Genomic DNA, 24809 nt, shown 5'->3' with positions numbered 1-24809 from the left:
CTGCCGTGCTAAGGCAGGTCCCCTACAGCAGGTTGCACAGGTAGGCATCCAGCTGGGTCACAGGTATCTCCATAGAAGGAGACTGCCAGCCCCTCTGGGCAGCCTGTTCCAGTGCTCCATCATCCTTACCGTAAAGAACTTCTGCATGTTAGTATGGAACTTCCTGTGTTCACGTTTTAGGGCATTGCTTCTTGTACTGTCACTATGCACCACCAAGAAGAGCCTGAACTCATTCTTTTGCCTTCCACCTCCCTTTAGATATTTATCAACATTTATCGGATATATATATTGAAGGAAAAATTTAGGTACTAAAGGACTAATATTTGTAGTGATCTGTTGACAGAAAGGGGCGGCATATCCGCTAAGCAATCCTGTTATCAAGCTCCTTCAGTTTAGACATCTGGCCATTGAAGTATGTCAATACTGCATTGCTCACAACTGTTCACACAAACTGAATTATAAAGGAAATAAAAGTTTTATTCCTTTGATTCTTTGTCAAGGGTATCAACTGTGCAGGAAACGATCCTGAACGCTCTACGAAATCCAGTGTTCAATTCGCTAAGCTGAGCATCAGTTGGAGGTTGCTGTATGCCTTTGTCTGCATGAGGGAGGCAGGAGCTGCATTTTCAGCATACCTTTTTTTTTGTTTTTTAGAAGATGCACATACAACACTTACTTGGTACATGGCAGTTCTCAGTACCCTGTGAGTATTTGTACCTCTGAGCTAAGGCAGAAAAAAAAGATTTTAGATCAAAATGGTGATGAAAAATGATAGCTGGTATTTGAACCTCACTGTAATGTAGCCTTTGCTCTGAGACTTCAGGATTCCAACCAAAACACTACTTCCTGTGTTGTTTTTAACCTTAGTTTTCAGTGTTCACCCACGGCACCAATGCTCTGATGTTTTTATAATTGGTAACAAGGTGTGGGGGTGATTGGTCAGCCAAAAGAAGTAGTCTGTTACACAATTTGAGTTGAATAACTCATCAGATATAATTACAGCTACATTGCTGAATTTCATTTAATGTCTAAAACAAACCTGGCTTGAAGTGCTGTGGCTGTGCCTGAGTACCTGCTTGCTGTTCAGACACCAAGTTGAGTATTAGCTTGCAATTCCTGCTTGGGCATTCAAATCATTGTGCTTTTTTAGCTGTCTTGTTTCTTTCTTTCTTTGTTTCCAATATAGGATGAAACAGGTGCCTATTTAATAGACAGAGACCCGACCTACTTTGGGCCAGTGCTGAACTATCTCAGACATGGGAAGCTGGTTATTAACAAGGACCTAGCTGAGGAAGGTAGGATGTTACTAAATCTCTTGATCTCTTGTCACTTTGTCGTTATTTTTACTGCTTTGAAAGTCAACACAAATAACTTAGAAGTAGATGATGAATGTTAGTGCAGCATTTCAATCTGTTGCAAAGCTGATTGGTGTTGTACAGTTACACTATGCTGTTGTTGGAGCATTTTGAGTGATTCCTGGTGTCACAACTCTCATCCTCAGAAGCACAGCTAAGAAGGGAGATGCCTCTTATCGTATAATCGTGTATCTTTCCTGTATGACTCTGTGAAATAGTTTTTAGTTTTCTTCAAGCAAATGAATACCTCCTGTCAAACGAGTGTTAGAACATATAAAGCAAAGTACATGTGAAGTCTGGGGATGTTCAGATGGATGGAACATGGCAAAAAGTAGTTTCTGCCCCCAGCTTCTCCCTTCCTGGCCTTCATATCACTTTTACCCTAGTGGAGAATTACTGTTTTAGTGCTAAAGCTGTGTTGATAAAGTATTCAAAAAATTGATTGAAGAAAAATGGGATCTAACCATATTATATTATTATAATTCAATTAATTTGAATTATAGCTTGAATCTGCACTGTTAAACACAGTTTGTGGGGAACAGATAAGACTTTAACATGTGAGTGGTTGCAGTTGGTAATATGCTGCTACAGTCAAAATCTTTAAGGTGTTGTTTGAGGGCTAAGATCTCAAGTGGCAGGTAGAGCAATTCTTTGCACACTGGTAGTTATAGAGCTTTTCAATAGGAGTATTTGTGTTTTTCTCTGCTATTCCAGCACAAGGCAGGACCTGAGCTATAGTGGCCCTTTAAACTCCTGTAGAATGGATTTGTACTCTTCTTGTTTCTGTATGTGAAATGGCATTGGTTTTCTTCAGTTTGTTTTTAGGACAATTTTTCAGAATGAGCTCAACTTTGAGAACTGAATTCTCCCGGAGGAAGTCAGAGTTGCTTCTTTTACCAATCCTAGGGCAAAATGAATTGTTTTGCATAGCTGTGTAGAAGATGATGTTAGCAGCTGGTTGGTGGTTCTGACCTAGAGCACTTGGTTGCACAGTCTTTTTAAAAAATGTTCTCATTATAGGTGTACTGGAAGAGGCTGAATTCTACAATATCACATCACTAATAAAACTGGTAAAGGACAAAATAAGAGAAAGAGACAGCAAAATCTCACAGGTGAGGCCATTTTTCAGTGTGCTTTTCATTATTTGTTCTGTATCAAGTATGGGGTGGTTCTGTTTCTTTTTTTTTCCCTTAACTGTTCATTTTCCCAGTAACGTACTGGGTGCCTGCCCCCCTCATTGGCCAAACTGGAGCCGTTAGTACCCAAAGAATAATATTCTAAGTCTTCAGTAGCTACCAGTATATTTACAACAGCCAAAGGGTTCTGATTTTTGTTAAAAAAATTTTTGATGTTTGTTAAAAAAATAAAAAACATCCAGTTGTTCAAAAAATGTCTGGTAGTGGTAGAATTTCATTATCATAATACGTTTGGAAATAGTTATTTCCAAAAAAAATCTCAATTTTTTCATATATATTTACATACTTTGACTATGGTGGGATGGTCTAAATATGCTGTAGCTGCATGCTTATGCAGCATACATACAGATGTTATTTAGCTCTCAACTTAATCTTTTGTAGTAAAGTTATCTTCTGTGTTTGTGGTGTTCTGTACTCGTAAAGATCTTGCCAAATCAGTTTCTTCATAAAAGTGAATGTGACATTGAAATGATTGGGTAAAGAAAATATTCAAGTTTCTGACTGTTCTTTCACAGTCTTTTCTGTCCTTCCTTAGTGATGTCTTCATGGAGACATTGCAAACTTATTATTGCCCAACTTCTATTGAAGCTGGGCCATGAGATACCTGAGTTTATCTCCCAGTATTTCCCACATGGTTTCACCTGATGTGGTCCCAGTTATTCATCGTTCTGTAGGGTAAAGTTTGCCAGGGAAGTAGAAATGTTTTTGAGCATGAGACATGAGACATTCCTTGTAAGCAGGATGTCAGCCTTGATTTTAAATAATATGGTTTGCTACGCATGGAACAGTGGAGGAAGTTCAACTATTTATGGTCTATTACAACTGGTATGGAGCACTGTCTGTCCCTGAAGCATTCATGAAGCACCAAATGTGCTACAAGGTGATCCTGAACAGATGAGAGTTCAACAAAACTGTTGCTTTCTAAATATAAAGAATAAGGGAGAAAATTCACGAAGACAGTGAATTCCATGCTGTATTGAGCATCTGATATTTCTTTCTAAAGGTGCCAGTCAAACACGTGTACAGGGTGCTGCAGTGCCAGGAAGAGGAACTCACTCAAATGGTCTCCACAATGTCCGACGGTTGGAAATTTGAACAGGTAACAAAAAATATATAGGATGTAATTACAGAGTCTTCTGAAAATGTAGTTATGTGTCAGAGAAGTAGAAAGTCAGTTATATGCATCTTTTTAAGTGCACTCGTTATCAGGAATTGGATTGATATAAAGATGCCCAGTTAAATTGAAGTTTTGTGTTTGTATTCTTATTTGTCAGAGAACAGAAATGCTCTCCAACGGTGAAATGGATCTGACTTTCAATAAAAACATGTACATCATGTTTGAAATGTAACTCTTTGGGGTCTGCACAGCAACGTTTGGATGGTGAATAAAGCGAAAAAAGAATTAAAAAGTTTCTAGAAATGGTAGATCAGATATAAAGAGTTCTTGGTAGAAGAGATGGGTGTGGGGGATAAATGTTTGTTAGATCCAAACAGTGATTCTTCAGATAAAGGGCTGATAAACAACTCAAATCTCTGCAGCTGTGAGGCTGGATAGGTGGGAGCTACTTGTTTTCTTCCTTTGCTTTGCATAAAGGTAATATTGTGTGTACACTGAAGAATACAATGTAAAATGAAAAGATTTTTCTGTTACTTTTGATAATATCTGTGAATACACTGAGTAGATGGTCTCTTCAGTGTTCACATTCCTAAACTACCAGAATATCTAGACTGTGCTGGAACAGTGACTGGTGTAATGCACAGGTGCTCAGTCACCATGTTTTTCAATGTCTGGTGCCAACTGTAGGAGAGATAGGAATAAACAAACTTTTTATCCCATGCAGTCTCCCCTGAATAATATAACAAAAGATCATTTTAAGACTGCAGTGCACAAACCTATAAAAAGAATGTTTTGTTTGTATTCTGTAAAATGTGCAAGTCTCTTATGTCACAGACAAAGCCATTATCAAATAAACCAAACCAGCACAGAGAAAGCTTCTTCTTCAGATCTCCAGCTCAAGTATTGGAAGATCCATTTGGCATGCCAGAAACTCAGTATTAAATCAGTGAAAAAAGCTCTTACTAAATCCATAGTTTTTGTCCAGTGCATCGATAATGTTTTTTAGACATTCTTCTTTGTCACAGGAAACTCTTTCACTAAAAAAATAGATATTCTTATAACAGATTAATTGCTGCTGTATCTTTTAGCTGTCTTAAAATCCTATGTTCTTTGGGAATATTGTATTTTGAAATGTTATTGTTTTGGCAGTGCAGCTGCAGAAAGAGCTATTGTAATTTCTTCTAGAATTTGCATTTTGAGAAATTTCTAGTGGTTTTCTTGAACGTTACATCCTTGTTTCATCCAGCTTTCTTCCTACTTTGCTTCCCCCCACATTGCTCTCTCTCAGGCTTGAGGCAAACAGCCACAGTAGCTGTAGTCCCTTGCTATTCATTTTCTCCTTACTTCAGACCATGCCATTCTCTCCTTTGGTTCTATTGCAGACCTGCTTTTAGTGGGCATCTTTCACTTAGAACATAATTGCAATGCTTTGTATAGTCCAAGCAGTTATATGATTAAGATTTGAACACACTGTAACATTTCTGTATTTTTTTTCTAAATAAATATCCATTGCTCAGCTTCCTTCGGAAACACTCTTTGGGATGGCACCTGCAGCACTCCATAGGTATCATTGGTGGAATAGAGATCATCAGCTTTCTCAAAGGAAAAATGCCTGAGGGTTGAGAGTCCTTGTGTTCTGCACACAATGTAATGTGTTTTAGTGGTTGAGACTGATAAATGTTTAAAAAAATCCTCTTAAAATACAATTGGATGTGATAACTAAATAGGAGTGGAAAGTGTTAAACTTTTGGTGCACTTATGAGGATGCACTGATGCACTTTTCAAAGAACATAAATGAGCAGTGCTAGAAATCTGCAATTACATATCAGCTGAATTCCAAAAACAGCCCCTAATAATTGTGCTGCCCCACTTCAGTGGTTTTTAATGTGTTAGTCTGTAGATTATTTTTAGCTTCCATCATTACATCTTCAGGCAATCGGAAAACAAACACTTTGGCTTTACTGCATAATGAGAGACTTTGGGCCGTACAGAACTGCTGCTTACAAAGGCTCTAGGCAGCAGCAGCATGTCAGTCATGTACATTTTAATATTTAATGTAGCCCGAGTCTGTCACCATAACACCATCCTCAATAGGTTCACTGTATGAAAAAGACAGCGTTTATCTGCTGCCTTCAAAGGTATTGACAGAGCAGAAGAGGATAAAAATAGATTAATGGTCATGAATGTTCTCATCAGTGGTGATCTTCTGCTTACTGTGAATGGGCAGTTAGTGGCTAGTTCCTCACCTCAATTGAGAGCTATCATCTTCCTCAAGTGCCCTTTTCCTCACTTTGAATTAAATGGGTTAGGAATTGCCACGTATTAAGATGTTTTTTGTAATGAATTGTGAAATTCTGCTGAGGTTGTTACAAACCTGTGAATTTTCAGACATTTGAAAGCTGCAAGGGCAGTTCACAGTATTGACTTTAATGAGAACAAGACAATTTTTTACACAACAGTTCTTTGATTTGGTGTTCTGTAAATCAACTCTTCTGAAGCCATTTGAAATGCTCAGCTTTTTTTTCCCCTCTCTAGTTGACTTTATATGTTTCCTTAGCTGTATTTCGTTTAACAGCTCCTAACAAGATGAAGCCCTTTCATTCCCAGGCTGGATATCACTTTACATAGGACCTTCCAGTATGACATCCATGTTACTTTCTGCATTTGGAATGAATGGCAGGAAAATAATGCTCTCATTTTCATAGTACACCAAACTTTGCTTTGTTTTTTTGGTACAGTTGGTTACACCACAATGATACGAGGAGTTTTCTGGTTTTTGATCAGTAACTCTTTTAAATTCCCATGAAATTACAGATGGTTTTGCGACCGCTTCCATTACTTTTTAGTAAGTTAAAACTAAAACTGTGGCCTGTTCTAGGAACAAGTAAATATTGCCTACACATTTGAGTTCATCTGTTATTTGTATGATTTGGATAATGGTATGTGCTGCAGCTTTACAAAGGTTTCTTTTTGTGTTTTGCTCTGATTGGTTATTTCAGCTTGTCAGTATAGGTTCCCAGTATGGCTGTGGCCGGGCCCAGCAGTCAGAGTATCTGCTGATAGTGTCACGGGAAGTGAAAGGGGAAGAGAGATGCTTCCAGAAATGCTGCAGTGAGGTGTGTCACGCTGTTCCTTTTGCCCTCACACTGATATGCTTGGCCTCCTCGCGTTTCTGCTGCTTTCAAATAATTCCACTTTATTCCTGGGTGTACAACACATAGCAGTTTGTATGTGTTTGTGACTGGCTTTTATTTATATTCACAGTCTTTCATTGCACTTTATCAATGTTCATATTGGGTTTTTTTGTTTGTTTGTTTTTTGGTGTTTTTTTTTTGTTTGTTTGTTTTGTTTTAAACAAAGAAATGTTTATTCAGACTTGAGTTAAATGAAGGTTTTTCTTAAGAATTCTTATCTTCTCAATAGGTAATTTTTTTCCCTCAAATCTTCCTCCAAAGTTAACTGCTTTTGACCTGTACTTGTTAGGTAAAAGTCATGCAATTCGAATATTGGGAGCCTTGTAAGTAACAGCTTTGAATTTGCTGATTTCAGACAGGGACATACTTTTCTGTGTTAATCATTCTTCCAAGCCAACTATATTTCATCTGCATAATAACGAGTTACCTTTTGAGTTCCAAGTCCTCTGTTTGTGGTAACTCCAAATGTGACTGGTTATTAGGTGGATAAAATATATTCAATCTGGAACAATAAATAACATGTTTATTCAGAAATAATTAACATGGAGAGACAAACATAACCAGCAGTTTGTTTTAAAGCTTGTGTTGGGAAGAAGGAATATCTTGGGATCTCTTTGGTTTGTTTTTTTTTTTCTTTTTTTTCTTCCTTTTTTTTTTCCCCTAAGGAAAGCTTTTTGAGAAGCTAATGAATAGTGACAGTGTCTCATGTACTTTCTGGGCTGTCTCATCCTTCCCGCTCCCCTTATTCTCGAGTCACTGCTTTTTTAATCTCTGTGCTACTTCCCAGTGTTCCAGAGTTTGGGAGGGATTTGTTTTGCTAGCCAGTAGCACAGGAGGCAGATCCCAGCTCTCTACATAGCTGCACTTTGTTTCAGAGTCTTATGTGAACTGATCTGAGGACCTGGCATTCTGCAGAATTTTTCATCAGTGAAACACTTGGAGTACTTTTTCTGTTCCTTGATATATAATATATATGTTAGTCAGTCTAAAACTATAGTCTAGTATAACATCATAAAATACTATGACAGTGAAGTGAGTTATGAGCAGAATCTTGCCTATTACATGGTCACTTGGCCTTGCAATCCTTGATTTCAAACCTGGACTGCTGCCTGGGTATATTCAGGAATCTACTTTTAAGGTACTGAGCAATATCTATTTCTTAGAGTTGCACAGGTAACTTTTGGAACGTGGAATTAATGCACTAGGTTTGTAGGCTTTCCAGAAATGAGTAGGAAATAGGATGCTAAAGATGCGTGGAGTATGGCACCATGACATTATTGATATGTTCATGTCGTGGAGAGCTCAAAGGAAAAAAAAAAGGATTAGTTGAAGACATAAAGAACTGCTTGTAGGAGTGTAGCACACTGGAGTTTTGAAGCACTTGTCTTTAATACCGCAAAACAAACTTTGTCTTGACATGCACTGGCTATTTAATAATGGCAAAATATCATCTATACCTATTGCAGTGAACAGCTTCAATATTGTCCAACCAGCTAATGAGCAGTCAGTCTGCCACATCCCCTAAAGACACTGATGTGTAAAAGGTCATCTAATTTGAATTATGAAGCATTAGTGGGAATTTAAGTAGCTATCAACTGAGGAACTGTCAGCCTAGTTGAATCAGGATTGAGGGTTTGGGTGATGTTTGCATCTTTTATCGTGTCTGTCAGAGAGATCGTTTATTACTGTTGTGTGTCAATGAGTAAAGTAGTAATTTTTTCTTCTGATAGGATCATTTCAGCTGTTGTCGTAGCTTATCTAATATCAAGTTCTTGCCATTTTGCTTAAAGAAAAATTGACTACATGCTGATGAAATCATATACTTAAATATTATTCATTTCTCTTCATAACAAGTTAATTGTTTATGGCTTTATTTAAACATGTACCCAGCTTTTTGAATGTGTTCTGATCTGCAAGTGAGTTGAATGTACTGTTTAAGATTCAAGAATAACTGAGGTAGTTGTCTTATTTGTATTATATAGTTCTTAATTGATACATAATGCGTAGACCAAACTCTGTACCACTTCAGCAGGCTTAGAGCCAACTCAACAGCTTTTTTTTTTCCTAAAGATGTGTACGTGATTTTTTTTGCTGATAAGAACAAGGATCAACAAATTGTATTTATGAAGAAGGTCCGAGTTATCTTTCCAGCTTTTCAGTGTACTTGCTTAGTCCATTTGGGGCAACAAGGCAACTTTAGGGATTTTATGATTCTATCTCGCAAAAATATAATCTGGTGCAGACAGAAAAGTGTGACTTAACCTCTCCAGGTAAATGGTGCCCTTGGATTCTAATGAGGGTGTATTGGTGCTACTAAAGAGGCTTAGAGTTTCTAACTTCATTAAATGCTTTTGTGAAAAAGTGTCTTGATCGCACTATTTTTTGATCAGCCTGTGTTCATTACTGACCACATGTGTATTGTCAGAAGTAATCATAGGAGTCGGGACAGAAGGAGAGGAAGGACTTCTGCTGATAACACCCAGTGTAGGTAAAGTAAGTTTAGTTTGAGAGTATTGAATTTTGACTGCCAATTCTGTACCGTTCAAATCTTTTACAATACTGATGGCCAGACTGCTATGAGGCTATCAGATACCAACGTGTTTCTGAGTCTTGTGCACACTCTGATTATGTGGCAGTTCAACTTGCCTGCAGTTCTGCTTCAAATGGGAAGGAGAGTGGCTTTCAGTTCTCCTTCCTTTCCCCTCCTTTAAAAGAGAGGCCTTGAAGACAGCCTTGCTGTAGCTCTTAGCGCAACACAGAAGGAGTAGAAGCCAAGCCTGGTAGAGAGGGATGTACACCTGATATTAGGCATGCTGTAATACCATCAGGGTCCAAAAACTCTATTATTGCCTAGGCCTGGCCAGTTGTTTCATTCTGCAGAGATGCAGTCTGATGCTTTTATGGACTCTGGCTTTGTCAATCTGTGGATGCTCTTGCTTGGCTGTCTTACCAGAGCGCTGGAACATCCGAATATCTATCTCCTCCCTCTCCTTAAAATTTCTCCTCAGATGGAAGCTGCTTTTAACCGTGGTCTGTCTTTCACTTTTGTTAGGGGACTCATGTCTTAAGCACAGATTCTGGACCAAGGTTTCACCTTGGTTTCATCTTCCCTACTCTAAAAAGTCTTACTCTCTGGTGCTCTGCCAGACTGATGGAGATATTTGTTTTTAGACAAATAACCACAGTTTTTCAAATGTTGTTCATTTAAGAAAAACAAGTCAAACCTTTTTGTGGAGCTATTACCAGGATGATTTAATGATATAATAGAGTCTGAGGGATAGGGCAGCCTTATTACATGTCTGTAGTGGTTTGGCAGTTAGATGCAATATAGTTTTGGTAATGGCATTTAGATATAGTGTTTCTGAAACAGTTTGATTTTTAGGTGCTTGATCTGTGTCAGTAATTATAGCACCATACATTACCTTGTCGTGGCTTTGAAATAAATCTTTTTTTAAAAATGAACCAGCTTCATCAGAATTTATTCTGGCTGGGAAAGGCAGGCTGTGTAAAGCTTCTAGCATTAGGCAGGTGTACTGTGTGTAAGGTAAGATAAGGTGTATGAAACTTATGCCATTTGATAAATATGTTGTATATGAGGTAATATTGATGTTTAGCATATCCTTCGTTCTCAGTAAATTGTAATTTAACGTTTAATATCAAGACTTGTAGAAGCTTATAAATCATTTCATTATACACTGCTTCCACCTATAGTCCTTCCTAGAATGTACTTCCTTGCAGCAGTACACACATATTTCAGATGTTGATCGTAGCATCCCAACATGCTGTATCTTGCTGTTTTCCAATCAAGGACAAATTTTAATGCTGTCCGCTCAGAAGATGTTTTAGTAGAAGTGCTGTTATCCTTAGTGAAGTGGCAGTTATCCTTCCTGGCTAAAGTGCTTCCTGCATGCAGCCATTTATGTGCTAAATTGTGCTGCGTTAAGACACAACATACAAATTTGTAAAAATTAACTTTGGAGGATGGGAATGTTTCCATTAAATAACAGAAACAGGGAACAGGCTGCTTTTCCTCTGGCCTAACTCTGTAGCCTTTTGTTTGACAATAAAATCATAATTGTACGCCATTAATTCTGTAAATGTTCAAAAAGAAAAGCTATGTTTATCTTACCATCAGAGTGTCAGTGTATTTGTCAACATCAAAATGTATTTGCATTGAAATGGAGACTTATGCTTCAGGCACAGCCATCAGTGTGAAGAGTGAGGAGTGCGAAGTTGTGGGATTTGTTTTACATAGAAATGCAGGTGATTTTTTCTTTCTTTCATCTTTCAGCTGGTCAGTATCGGTTCTTCCTATAACTATGGCAATGAAGATCAGGCTGAATTTCTGTGTGTTGTCTCAAAGGAATTGCATAACACTCCCTATGGCACAACCAGTGAACCCAGTGAAAAAGCAAAGGTAAGTTACTATGTGTTGGAGAAAAGAGGTAGTGTCAGCACAGCATAGGCTTTGCAAGTAATGCAAGGCATCCCTTTCTTCTGGACAGTTCTTTACTTGCCTTTTTGTTCCCCTCCTTCAAGGAAGTAGTGATTCTTGTTCATTGTACAGGAGAGTGTAAATGGCAGAGTCAGCAGTATCTGTTACACCAGATAGCTTCTATGAATGGATTATCTGTACTGTTCCTGATGCCTGTCCTGTTTGTTGAGAACTGACAGATGTTTACTGTTTACAGTTGAGAATCTGCATTTTATTTTCTTTTGCATTTGAATAATTCCTTATTCTTTCAATAACTCAGTTGAAAAATGTTCTTGCTTGAGTTCAACTGAAGAAATCTTACTATCAAGAATGGGAATTTTAATATGGCATCTCTGAGAAATGGTGCAATACATTAAAAAATGAAGATGCTTGGTAGCTTATTATTTACATATTTCCCTCCAGCTCTCCTTCCTCTCTATAACCAGTTTTATAAAAGGGTGGGCACAATATCCAGGCATTTTCATCTGTTGTCTTTCAGTGTTTGTACAAAGGAAAAATGTAAACAGGCAACTGTGTAGTAAAAAGGCAATGAGTTGTGTGGACACATGTTATTCTGTGCATATTAGATGTTCTTATCATGGTGGAGTTGCTTTGTAAGAGAAGTGACTATAGATAAACTGAGTACTTCTGTCGCTGGCTTAAAAGCTTTTCATGTGGTGTTTTTAAATGGGAGATGATAAAACATCACTGATTGCTTTTTCAAGAATCATCTTTAAGGTAAATAAATCTCGAAATAATACTGAAAAGCAATCCGGATCTTTGGCGTTGTGGCCCCAAATAGGCTGAACCTCTCTACTTTCTGTGTTGTGTAACTTCGTTTTGCCGTTATATATATGGAGACATTTTTGTAAATTACATTTTAAAAGTACTCCAAGCTTTATTTATATTTATTTAGTGAAATTACTGATTTCTGCTTTTTCGTCTCTGTTGAGATAAAATTTCCAGAGAGTTCTAAGGGATTAACATAATCAAGTTCTGCTTTTGTCAGAATGCTTCAGGAAAACTTAAAGAGTCAGAAAAGAGGAGTGTGGCAATAGTTTAGGCTGGGATATGTGCCTGGAATGAAAAGTGGAATTCTTGAGCCTGATGTACATCTTCATAAGAATTTGTGGTACATACTCAGGGAACTTCAGAAGTTGCCAGAGTTACATTGCATCCTTCACATAGTAGAAAATATACAAACTGAAACTGTCAAACTGAACTGTCAAAACCCGAATAGATAAACTTGTTCAGGGCATGGTTCAACTGCTGTACAATTAGTAGCTCTGAGAGATGCTAAATCTTAGACTTCTCTTTTTAAATACTTCTTGGTTATCATTTCAGAGATGAGAACAGAGCATAACTCGACCGGGACATGGTATGAGAATTATTGCTCGTTTTTATTTGAAGATATAAACATTCACTCCTTTTGTCCTGGAAGAGTTGAGGTGTTGCTTGCAATAAATGGCAATATTTGAATAATCCTTTTTATTTATTTTTATGCTATATATCTTATAGGTGGATGTTTGGTCAGGGTGTGAGGGGCAGAATTCCTTTTTGGCTGGGAGGTTTCTAACTGTGCTGTTGAGAAATTTGGACCGAACCTTGGGAGCTGTTGTCTCAGCAGTTCCCTGCTTAGCCAGCTTTAAACTTCCAGTCTGTGGTTTGTTCAGTAGCATTTGAGTTGGTCCTCAGGAAGTTCATCTGATTGAAATGAGGGCATCCAGTGATATATATGGAGTGAGGTGATCACATCCTGAGGCTGACTTTTAGAAACTATGAGAAAGTCTTCCTCACTATTACTTCTACAACACACTGGGTTAGAGAAAGCAAAAAAAAAAAAAAAAAAAAAAGAAATGTTTTGTGACAGGCACTTCAATTTTAATTAACAGGAGTGAACTTTCAAAATAGAAGAAGCATTTTCTGATACTCTGTGTAATCAAGTGTCACCTCATTCCTTCTTAGAGATGTTTGATGGAAAACAGCTTGCATAGATAGGTTGGAAGAGAGAAATATTAGCAATTAAAATCTTGAAATGTGTGATTCCACCACTCTCACTATGAGTGATCTATGCAAACTTTACTGCCTCTCAAACCATACTTCACTTCACTACATGTTGATGAACCTCTAGCTTGTACAGAGCATAAAACATTGTTTTGTTGATGTAATGTACAGAAAGATAATTGAAAATGTGCTGTGCTGTGAAGCATTAGCGGTTAATAAGTACAAAAATGATCAGTCCTGTAGTGTATATTTTCCACTGAGTAGTAATTTTAGCATGATTTTGCCATTGGTGTTTTTAAGGAAGAAATGGCTGGTCAAATTGCAGTAAAAAACAAAAATGACCAACAAAACTGTGTAACAGGTAGCAAGATGCCAGTCTGGGGGTGTATTTAAGCACCTGCTTTTCTTAGTTCTTGTCAGTAGTTGACTTTTTTGCAGCCTTCTACTGTGGCTGAGAGGGGGAATTTAACTCCTTTTGGAGCATTGACTTAATTGTTTCAGTGTCTTTACAAGTAGCTTTGACATTACTGTAAGATAGGCTGTGTTCCCACAAGCACTTTGCTCTTTCAGTTTATTTACCTGTAATGACTAAAGCCTCTTGATACCATCTACATCCAAAATTTGATTTTCAAGTGCTATCCCTCCCCATCTGTGGAGAAGCTAAGGTACCATCTTCAGGTTATTTAAATTTTCTGTGCACTTAAGGTCCCTGTTATTATACTGTTGGCGCTGTTGACTTCTGTCTGCAGACATTCTGGACATTTGGGAGAGGACATTTTCATGAAATCCGTAGTGTTCCTGCTTGAAATTGTCTGCTGTCATGCTTCCTTATGAAGAGTGGGGGTCCCAAATAAAAGTAAATTAGTGCCATTCTCCAATGCTTCAAGTCTAAGTGGACTGTACTTTGTTGCAGCTCTGACTCACTTGCAATCTTTTCTTTTCCTTTCCTTTCTCTATACTTGCTGCATGCTGCATGCCACTCAGAGTGAAGATGAAGAAACGGATTACGATATGAATGACTCAGATTAAATATAAATGTCATGGTGAGCACTGGCTGCCGTAGGATTTTACCCAGATGCTTTTCTGCCCCACCGATTCCTGTCCCCAGTAGTGCTATCCTTTGGCTGGTCCTAGTGGTGTATTTGTGTGTGATTATAGCTGTGGCATGGTTAGCAGAAGCAGAATACCTGTTCTGTATGTTGGCTCTTTGACAAAATAATGAATGTGGCTGTTATCAGCTGTAGTATGATGATATCCTTTAAAGGTACGCTAAGAGAAAAAGTGCTTCATATAGATTGTATGGGACAATGCTCTAGGAACAAAATTGGTTTTGACATCTTTTCTGTTAATTACTTTTTATGTGTAGGGGCATCTGATACAGACTAGCAGACTAAATTTTCAGTGAACACCTGATCTGGCATTACATGTATAAACTTAACTGACGTACAGCATAGCCAAAATATCTGGTAATTTTGAAACTAAAGGTTTTTGAATCAAGACTGCTGCTGAGGTGGGCTTGGCAAAAGATCCTATTTTTACAAAATGGCTGCAAGGAATGGATCAAATCTGAAGCTTTGTTGAAAAAAAGTAAATTGGTCCTCTGATGGAATTGAATGCTGGATTCTTAAGCTACCCAGGAGACAGAAAGTCTCCTAAGATGCTATTACATCTGCAGCAGATCTATTCTGAGTGGGAGGAAATAGGTCTTGCATTCGAGTTATCTCAGAAGCTGTCACACTCAGGCCCTTAGAAACTGAGTTTATTCAGCATTCCTGAGAGTACCTGGAGGAAAAACAGAATAGAAGCATGAAAAGCAGGAAAATTGTGAACACATCAGATTTGATGAGTAAGGACCAAGGAGCATTAACAATGCAAGTCTCTGTTTAGCTCATGTTCTTGCATGTTTAGATCATGTTCTTGCATGCAAACTTTCTGCTCTAGATATACCCCTCAGTCCTAGCTACCAGAAGTTAGAAGATCTGCCACAACCATTTTCAAATGTTAGTTGCCTCTGCTGTGGTTGAGGTGTCTTCTCTCAGCATTATTGCCCAGATAGCCACCATCTCATTAACATCTTATTTTCAGAAAAAAAGGAGGAAATTCAGATTGCAGAACAGAGTCAGTCATCCTTTGAGCAATTAGTAAGTAAGCCCAATTTTGGTATCATTCTTGATAATTGAAATTCAAATTCAATTCAGATTTCTTTCCTTCTTTGGACAAAATCACTGTGCCGTGACTATAGAAGATCCTCCTTCACCCAGCTGCTACACAGAGGTGGATGGAGCACCTCTCTCTTGAGAGCCTGCAATCAGAAATCACTTTCTCTTTAGTAAAAGTAGGGGTTACCAGAAAAGCATAAAGCAAAGCATATTAAAATATTTTCTGATCTGATGGAATTTTCTACTTTATGTTGGATTTACTGTCTCAACAAGGTGTGCCAAGTTGAACAGCCAGATCTGGGGTAGCTTTAATCTCACTGTATGTGTTCTTGAAGTTACAGAAAGTAGTTCTATCTCTATTAAATAAACGTCAGAGTATTTTTTAAGGAAAGAATAAACACAAATGTTGTACTTTAGATGGGAAACGTTCACAAAATGAATAGATGCAGTAATGTTTTCTAACTGCACAGGTGCTTGTTTCAGCAGTGTTTTTGGCCTCATTGGCTAGAATTGCTGCATCAGAGTATTATCCACCACGGGGGCTTCTGTTCCAATACATTGTTCTTAGCTACAATCGACTGCGAGTACTAAAGGAAAGAGATTAAGTATTAAGCATATATCCAATTAACTCCTGATATATTTCCACAGCTTCCAGTAAGCTTTTTGTTTGTTTGTTTGTTTTTGGCTTCAAGGCCTGTCTCTTCCTTGCAGAACACATTTGTATCTTTTCTACAATTCAACGTGAAATGCATTTTGTTTAGTACACACAGTAAATTATTCCTCCTGAAATAGGCTGTGTTTGCATCAGAATGTATCAGAGCCCATCAGAAACATCTTTCTGTATGGAAATGTATTGAAGATCCTGCATTGTCATCTGTTTTCCTAATGAAATAATGTCTGACTTTGAAATGGAACAGAATTTTGTAACCGCAAAGTGGGACACCGTAGAGATTTCAGTGAGCAAGTGGTGAAGTGGATTTAGAAAAACAAAAATGATTTGTTTTTTAATTTTGAAGTTAACATTCAACCGTCTCTGAAGGAGGGGTGGTGGAGTCTTTCTGAACTCTAGTGCTAAAAAAACGTCCCATGAAGTTGTGCAAAGCAGGCAAGACCCCACTTGACTGCGGAGTTGGACTAAATTATGTTTTAGGGTCTTTTAAAACTCGAACTCAAACAATTCTGTAGTTCTATGACTGTAGTCACTGTGAAAGAGACATATTGGGCCTGATAGAGGCTGGTATGTTCAATTGTCAACATTCACACAATATTTAAAGGAAACCAAATACCTAGACTTTTTCATCTGAAACCATGCATGGAATTGGCATGCTGTGTTATAAGTGGTTGCCAACTTTTACCCAACAGGCACAAAGCTGTCAAATTCTGTGAATTGTTTGGGGTAGAATGTGTTACTGAGTTATTGGCGTGATATTTGTTATAATATGAGATTAAATTCAAATCATCAAAGAAAGAAATTATATATTGAAGACAGCCATGCTGTTCCCAATGCTGTGCCTTTGCTTTCTTTCAGTGTTTGAAATCAAGAGCCATTCCCAGCACTTAGGAAACACAACAATTAAGAAAAAGTGAAGTATCATTAGAGATAGTTTAACTTTCAGATGAGCACTGTTAAATATTTGTGCTCAGTACTTCTGAAGCTCTACTTAGTAGGTTTTTTTACCTCAGTCATGACTGGTTCTGTGTTTGCTTGGAGGCTCCTCTGTGGAACTAGGCATCCTTAGAGCTGACCTGGTTACTGCTGTTTGCCACTCAGGTTAGAGCAGCAATGTGAGAAATGTTGCCTGGAGTCAGTCCTAAAATGTGGATCCTTCCTTCACTGGAGGTGCTGAAGAGAATCTAAATAGAGAAGGAAAAAAATGATAGTCAAATGCAAATGGGATACATAACCCTTGTGTTGCTAGATGTTATATACAACATTTCCCAGAGTTTTCAAGGATAGATTTTTTTTTCTGTTAGACTTCAGCCCCTGTATTTAATACCACCTTTTAAAGTGAATATTAACTAAACCAGCTGCTTTTAGGAAAAAAATAATCATTTTACTCATGGTAATGGGAATCTCAGTTCTGTAGTAACAGCTGCGATTTGTGAGAAGTACATTCCTGCTCATGAGGTCAAAAGCTGCAGTGCTACTCAGTTCCTTGTCTTGGATCATTCAAAAGATATCAATGGACAAAGGAATGTGTGAGAACTGCAGTGTCCTGTCTCTGTAGAAGCAGTTTTCCTGTGGCCTAGGATGCTTACCTAACTTGTGAGAACTTGCAGGAGCAAACAATATTCATGTAAAAATATATAAAAATTGCTGTCATAAAGTAGTATTTATTTTCCTATAGCTGGTCTGTCCAGCTGATGAGCTTTGTATTTCTGAACAGCATAGTAAGTATCTGTGAAGAAATGTCATTGGTTACGTGTAGTTCATGCAAAATATCAAGTCTGGACATCTGTTTCAAATGAAGATTAGATTCTTGCCAACTTGTATTCTTGGTCTTTGAAAGCTGTCTGCATCATCTCACCCACTGTGTCATTTTGCACATTTTGAATTGCTAATTCATGTTTTCAGAGGATGTAGTTTGCAGCTGAAACTTCCAAGAGTTGAGGACATTTTTCTACAGTGGCAAAAAATTAAGATTACATCCTAATTTTCAATTAAGTATCTGAGTTCATTTACCATACTAAGTAAATTTAGATCAATGGTGAGACTGAAATGGTTTACTTCTTATATCTCCCAACCCTTAAGCTTTGACTATATTAATCAGACTCTGTTACTAGTAGTGATGTACATGTGTTTTCACAATGTTTAACAGTAAATATGATATGTATTAATCTCTCCTTTTTTTTTTTTTTTTTTCCAATCTTAAAGCACAGGTTTCAGGAAGGTCCTTGAACCAGCTTCTTAAAAAATTGATATCGGTTATTTGAAGTAGTCATTATGTTGTTCTTTGTCCTCCATTCTTTAGGAATGACAGTGCATGGATTTTCATTCACGGAGTTTTTATTTGCCTCTTTCAGATTTTGCAAGAACGAGGATCCAGGATGTGAAGGCAGTATTGAAGGGTGAAGTTTTTTCTTGTTTATTCCAAGATGCAGTGAGTTGTCACATTGAAGAGTCTTGGCTGCAAAAGAAAAAAATCTGATTTAGACAATTTTCTGTTGATCTGGGTTCAACCATTTTTGCCTATAAGCTGGTGTCAACTGGCTTAATGCATTGTAAGATTACTTAATGGGAATAGATGGTGTGGGAGTGTGTTTTAAGTTTTGGTTGTAGTGCATGGTTGTACTCTCTTATGGGCTATCCAACACTGGCCATCTGAAAAGAAATAACCACGCACTCATATTTTCCTCTGAGACATGTAGCACTTAATGCTTGGTGCTGGATGACCCAATGTTGATCAGTTAGCGGAAATTTTCCTACTAATAATTATAAACATTTAAAAGACAATGCAATTGGTGCTACACACACACACACGTTACAGCCCACAGACACAAATATTTGGGCCTATATTGTTTCAGAATCAGTGACAGCATCAGTGACAGCCCCAGCTGACTGTCTCACACTGCACATTCCTTATGGCACTGCAACATATTCTATTAGGTAAGAACAGCCTAGGAGATCAACTGAAACTAGCAAGTAAAAAGTTATACAACAAAGGTTTTCTTTAAAGGAAGGTTTGTATATATTGACTGGGTTTATAGCGTACGTTAGTACCCAAAGGGAAGACTATACTCAGAGAAAATGGCCTTCGCCTGAGTCATTCTTGATGTTCCTTCTGACAAAACAGTCTCCTCCTGTAAAAGTCACGCTCCAGTCTTAGACAGATGTTTGGAAGGGGAATCGAAATTCACTTAAGATGAACAACAGAAAATTTTGTTTCTTTTGAGATGTTAGTATTCATATCTGTGCTTGTACTTCTAAGATTCCTGTAAGTATTGGTAACAGTGGATTATGGTGGAGATTTTTCAAGAGCTGGAGGTTATAGAAATTGGGCTGGCTGGTCCTTGATCAGTGTCTCTGTGACTGGGATAGAAATCAACGTTGAGCATGAACACGAGCTTGTGCAATTGAAACTTCTTGAAATATTGAAAAACCAGACATTCAAGATAACCATAATCAGTCTTTCTGTACTGTTGCAACTATGCAGTTAAAGAACACTTTGAAAACATCTGGTTCAGCTTGATTGATTTGTGTCCTGGAGGAAGGCTAATACACAAGACTGGAGCTTTTTAGTACACTATGTTTTGAGAAAAATCTTTCACGTCTTCAAAACACTTAATGATATTGACAGTATAAAACCCAGCTACATTGACACATGTAGCTGAAAGCAGTGGAAGGAAGTTTCAAAAAGTTATAAAATTGTTTTGAATTCTAAAGACATTTGTTTTAATTCTCAGTATCTTCAGGATTTATGCGTATACTCTAGGTAATCCTTTACATGAATGCCTGATTATCAAGCACCTAAGGCCTACCCTTTTTTTCTAAAAAAAAAAAAAAGAAAAAAAAGAAAAAAAAGAAAACAAAAACAACCAAAAAAGACTTACTATACATTGATAAAAGTTTGGCAGAATTTGTAAAAAAACAAACAAACAAAAAAACATTTCTACTAAGCTGGTTAAACAGTGAGCTAAACGTTTTGTTCATGCATCTAATGCTTGAAAGGGTTTGTAATGCATTTTGCCACTTGGACGTGGTCTGCACTGAAAGCTGCTGGCCCCTCCACAATACACACAATGTTTGTCTTTTTTAAAGATGTTCAAAATGAATTGAATTTGCTAAACATGTAATTGTGTAGGGGAAAATGTTTATACTTTTATACTTTTTTAGGCACCCATATTTTATCAGCTTAAATTTAGCACCCAAGGTTCCCCTAAATAGTAACAGATTATCTTGTGTATCTGAAAATAAGCCTAACTATTGTCTGTGTTATCTACATATTAAAGCATTTCCTCCGCTGCAGTAGTCACTGTGTTTTTAAACAGCATGACTCCACCATATTCTCTGAGCTCCCCAGCTCATGGAATTGCAGCTGACCAGGTTTTCTTGACGAGCTTTACAGAGCACTGTGGCATTGGCGCACGCGTATTCTAATGCCCAAAATATCTGCGTAATAATCCTTCTAAATCTGCACTTCCATTGTCTCTTATTTAACCCTCAAAAGACAGAGTATTTTATTTCACAAGGTGAGACCTTCAAGAATGGCAGCAGCAAAGCATAAGTAACAAACTGAGCCAGTCGAACAAACTCAGAGTACGGAAAAGGGTTGGTTTTTTTCCTAAGTATGTTTTTTCTCTGGATTTTTTTCAGTTTTAAAACATGCTTTTATGTTGAGATTACCTGCTCTCCAGTTTACATTGTATCCCTGTTGTAGCAAATTTGGGGAAAATGGTGGTTAATCATTTTGCACTTTGTTTCCGATACCTCATGGAGATTTTAAGGAAAAAAAAAAAGAAAAAAAGGCAGGTACCTTATAAATTATTTTATATGTGCTATTGCTTGAGAACACCTGAACTACCTACTTTCCTGTTCTTGCTGTAGTTGATTTTTTTTGTGAACATCTGAGGCTTTCAGATAGATGGAAATGCAATCATGCGCCTTTTTCAAGGCATTAAGAATCAATCCCTAAAGAAGGTTTTTATTTGACTCTTGTAATTTCAAGTACAGGGCGGTTTTTTTTTTCATTAGAGTCCAATCTACATCATGTTTTTACAATTGCTTCATAATTTAACATCTTGCAGGATGAGGTTACGTACGGACTTCATTTAAACCGGCGTCCTTTGTTTCTTCTCTGTCCTTTGGGGAGTATTCACTTAAGCCAACTGCTCATGATTATGTAAAACTGATGCTGAGGGGTTGTATTTGAAAAGCTAATATGAAAAAAAGCTTGAGGTGAGCTCTGGATTTTTCCAGCTTCTCTCTCTTTACATTAAAACAGTATTCCAAGGTAGGATTTAGGGTTTTGAGCATGGAGAGATTGACGAAGGAAGAAAGTAGGGAGGGAGAGATACCAAAATGTACAGTTAGTTAAGGTAACCTCTCATGAAAATGTAAGTTCTGTGAAAGGTTTAGCTTCCCACACTTTCACTCTATGAATATTCAGGGCAGTGGTTTTGTGTGTTGCTCATGCAGAAGGAGGCCACTCCAGTAGGTCGCAGTGGATTTTTAGAGGAGTTTCTCAGAGACTTTCATTGCATGATGGACTTCTTGTTGAAGAACCAAGAAGTCCATACTTACTATATTCATTTATTTAAGTTAGGAAACAGGCTGGTTTTTAATATCGGAGATGACTGATTTTATGTCAAACACTTTTGCATTACTTCAGGCAGCAATTGAATCAGAGTTTATCTGCAGTGATCTGCATTCTGAGGCTGCGAAGTTGTGAATGGAAAACTGTCCAGAAGTACGGGCAGACTCAGCAGGTCCCACAGCATGTGTGAAATAGATTTCTTAGCAAAAGTTTACCTGGAATTTTCCTTACTGTGGGATTTCTAAAGATTATGGATAACTGCAGTTTGTTATCCCACAGAAATGTGTCACAGGCCTGGTCGCCTACTGAACTTTCAGTCTTCGGCATGATTATACTTGGAACATGTGGAAACTGTTGTTGGTTTTGTTTTTTCAAATTCAGTGGGCTTCTTGTCGTGATAACAGTTCCTGGGAACTGTTTCATCTTCCCACCTGAGCATTAGTAAAACATATTCTTGAAGAAACTGAGCTCAAGATACCTACCCAGCTTTTTCTCTTCAGATTTTATTCTGGCAGTAGTTGCATAGCTCCATTTCCAGCAGAGTTTCTGCACAGTTATGACTGATGAGAAATGAGATTATTTCCTGGTATCTTTCTGGAGATACAAGAACTTGATTCAGACTCCTCTTTCTCTGAGAGTGGAACTTTTTTTAGGAGAAAAAGAAATAAATTCTACCAGATTAAAGAAAAGAACATGCACTTGCTCAGGGAGCAGGTCTGTTGAGTGGGATGATGATATTTTCAGAAAACTATTTCTCAGAACAGAACGCTGCATTCCGTGAACATCTGTTGAGGTTGCTGGAAGTTTCGGTCTCTTTTTGAGCAGTAACAAACTCATACCATTTACAAATTACTGTTTCATTAGTATTATAAAAATGAACTTAGAATGCAGGAATGTGTGAGTGAATGCAGTTATCTAGGAAATGTATTATAATGTGTGTTGTTCAGTTGTTCAGGTATGCTGGATTATGTTCCTTGAGACGTACTGGGAGAACTGCTAAGAACTGGGCTTTTCTTTGGGATTAAGGCCAAGGGAAAAAAGAGAGCCTGGAGACGAAACTTGGCATTTTGTTCACTTTGTAAAACAAGAAAGTGTCGGTCTCCTATTTTAATCTCTCTCTCAGCATCAACAATCTCTGTCGAGTTTTTAAATTAACTTCTTCAATCAACCCTACAGTTGGGGTCCTTGAAACAGAGACGGGATTTTGCTTTGCCTTTAGCAGTACTTGTTATCTCAGGACAGTGGGATTAAAACTTCCAGGGGTCTCTGGTGAAGTGTCTTTCCTAACACAGCCATTTTGAGGAAGCTGTCTGTTTGCTTCACTATACTTTAGACTGCAATTATTTGCAGCTTTAAGGACAATCTCAGGATTTTACCTGGGTTTGTGAGTAGGATTACTGATTCTTAAAATAGGATGAATATTCAGTTTTAAAAAAAAATGTAGAAAGCTGCCTGGACTCAGTGTAATATAATTTTCTTTCTTTTGGCTCACAACAATCAGGAGCTGACTTTAAAGGCTTCTTAGTGGACTGAGGCTTTAAAGGGCTAAATAGGTCTTATTTTATTGTTCAGTTCGTGTAAAAGAAGGAACTCTTCATTTTCACTGCAGAAATCCTAAGGGCTAAAATACTGTCCAGGGCTAATTTGAGGTTCTAGAGACATAAATAACTTCTAAAAAGCAGCTAGTTTGTTTTTCTAACTCAAACTCTGAAATCATTTATAGAAATTGCAGATATAACCAATTGCAGATATAATTGCATTCATATCTTGTTTGGAATTTCAGTATCCAGCTTGGTAAGGAGTACAGTAGAGATGACAGCACATTTGCCCACCACTTTATTATTGCCCATGTTGAAATCTAACAGCTGTTGTGAACAGAACTGCCAACAGAGAGACTTTGAGGAAGATTCTGTGCCAGGAAATTGATGCTGAATATTTCATTGCAACTTAGCTGTCCTTCACTGTTGTAAGATCTACCAAGGTATAAACTTCTGGAAAGCTCAGTAAATAAATACTGCTGCAAACAGAGCTTTCTGGGTTCTTTCCAGGGTTCTCTTCAGGATGTTGTGTATAAATAATTACTATAATTAAAACAATTTATTGATAGTTATTTTGATCCTTTGGGGATGGCTGAGGCAGGAGAAGGTTCTGCAAGTTCTCCTTGCTTTGGAATGCTGAGCCTAGGGTTTGACCCAACCTAACACCTACTGAGATGTCCAGGCCCAATCAATCCGTATGAAATGTAAGAGTTGAAATATCTGTGTACATGATTCTTGTTCCTTTTGAAGATTTTACAAAAGCTCATGCACAACATTATTCAAATTGAAGTTGGCCCACGCGTTCTTGCTAGGAGAAAAGCAAGTGCCAAGACACTGTCAAAAAAAAAATGTTGCCAACCTATCTGCTTGGAACTGAACCAAGAGTACCAAACTGAACAAGTACCAAATGGCAACTATTTCAGCCTGCTTCTGTCCTGAGCCTCATCTGAGCCTCGCTGTGAAAAAATCCCTGAATCCATTTCCTACAGTCTGTCTAGGCCCACATACCCAATTCAGAAGGTTGGTTTTGTTGGTTTTAAAGCACCTGTCTCACAGTTAGTTGTGCATCAGCTGTTTGTGTTAATATCCAAGTGGCCATACTTGCAACATGTTATTTCCTGGATAGTGGATTAGCAATAACACTTTATTTTGTGCCAATTCGTTATCTCTGAAGTGTTCTTACTGCAGCAAAGTTTGAGTTTTGATTTGGTTTTAATGCCTTTGCATTAGCCAGAACTCTTAGCACAGACATGGACAAAAAATTGAATCCAGGGAGTTTCCCTGGATAAAAAATCTGCTAGGGCTTCCCAAGACATTTGAAGTTGGTATAGTTAGCCATCATTTTTAAAACAAAGATACGATTACAAATGTGTGTGGGTATTTTTTTAACCTCCTTTTCATAACACTAGCCTATTGTAAACTGCATGAAATAAATCTGTTTTTCCCTTTTAAAGTCTGATGTCTTAAATCTTTCTTTTTAAACCCATTACGGTTGACCATAACGGTTGCTGATACACT

General features: G+C 37.6%; 1 protein-coding gene across 2 annotated transcripts in view; it reads left to right on the top strand.

Moving 5' to 3' along the window:
* KCTD5 (potassium channel tetramerization domain containing 5) overlaps positions 1-24744 on the top strand; it is a 30085-nt gene extending 5341 nt beyond the window's left edge. Inside the window, exons 2-7 of one of the 2 annotated variants that reach the window (XM_052680489.1) lie at positions 1187-1295; positions 2376-2467; positions 3555-3650; positions 6668-6784; positions 11154-11279; positions 18524-24744. In XM_052680489.1, the coding sequence (XP_052536449.1) occupies positions 1187-1295; positions 2376-2467; positions 3555-3650; positions 6668-6784; positions 11154-11279; positions 18524-18553 (570 nt within the window). In that variant the 3' untranslated portion in view covers positions 18554-24744. The remainder of the gene's footprint in view (positions 1-1186; positions 1296-2375; positions 2468-3554; positions 3651-6667; positions 6785-11153; positions 11280-18523) is intronic. The other variant, XM_052680490.1, reaches the window with a different exon arrangement.
* Positions 24745-24809: the final 65 nt, after the last annotated feature.

This window comes from Tympanuchus pallidicinctus, unplaced genomic scaffold (genome assembly GCF_026119805.1).
Source record: "Tympanuchus pallidicinctus isolate F22 unplaced genomic scaffold, pur_lepc_1.0 scaffold18, whole genome shotgun sequence".
Classification (NCBI taxonomy): Eukaryota; Metazoa; Chordata; class Aves; order Galliformes; family Phasianidae; genus Tympanuchus; species Tympanuchus pallidicinctus.
Note: the sequence above shows the minus strand (reverse complement) of the source record. Positions and strands in the feature narration are given on the sequence as shown.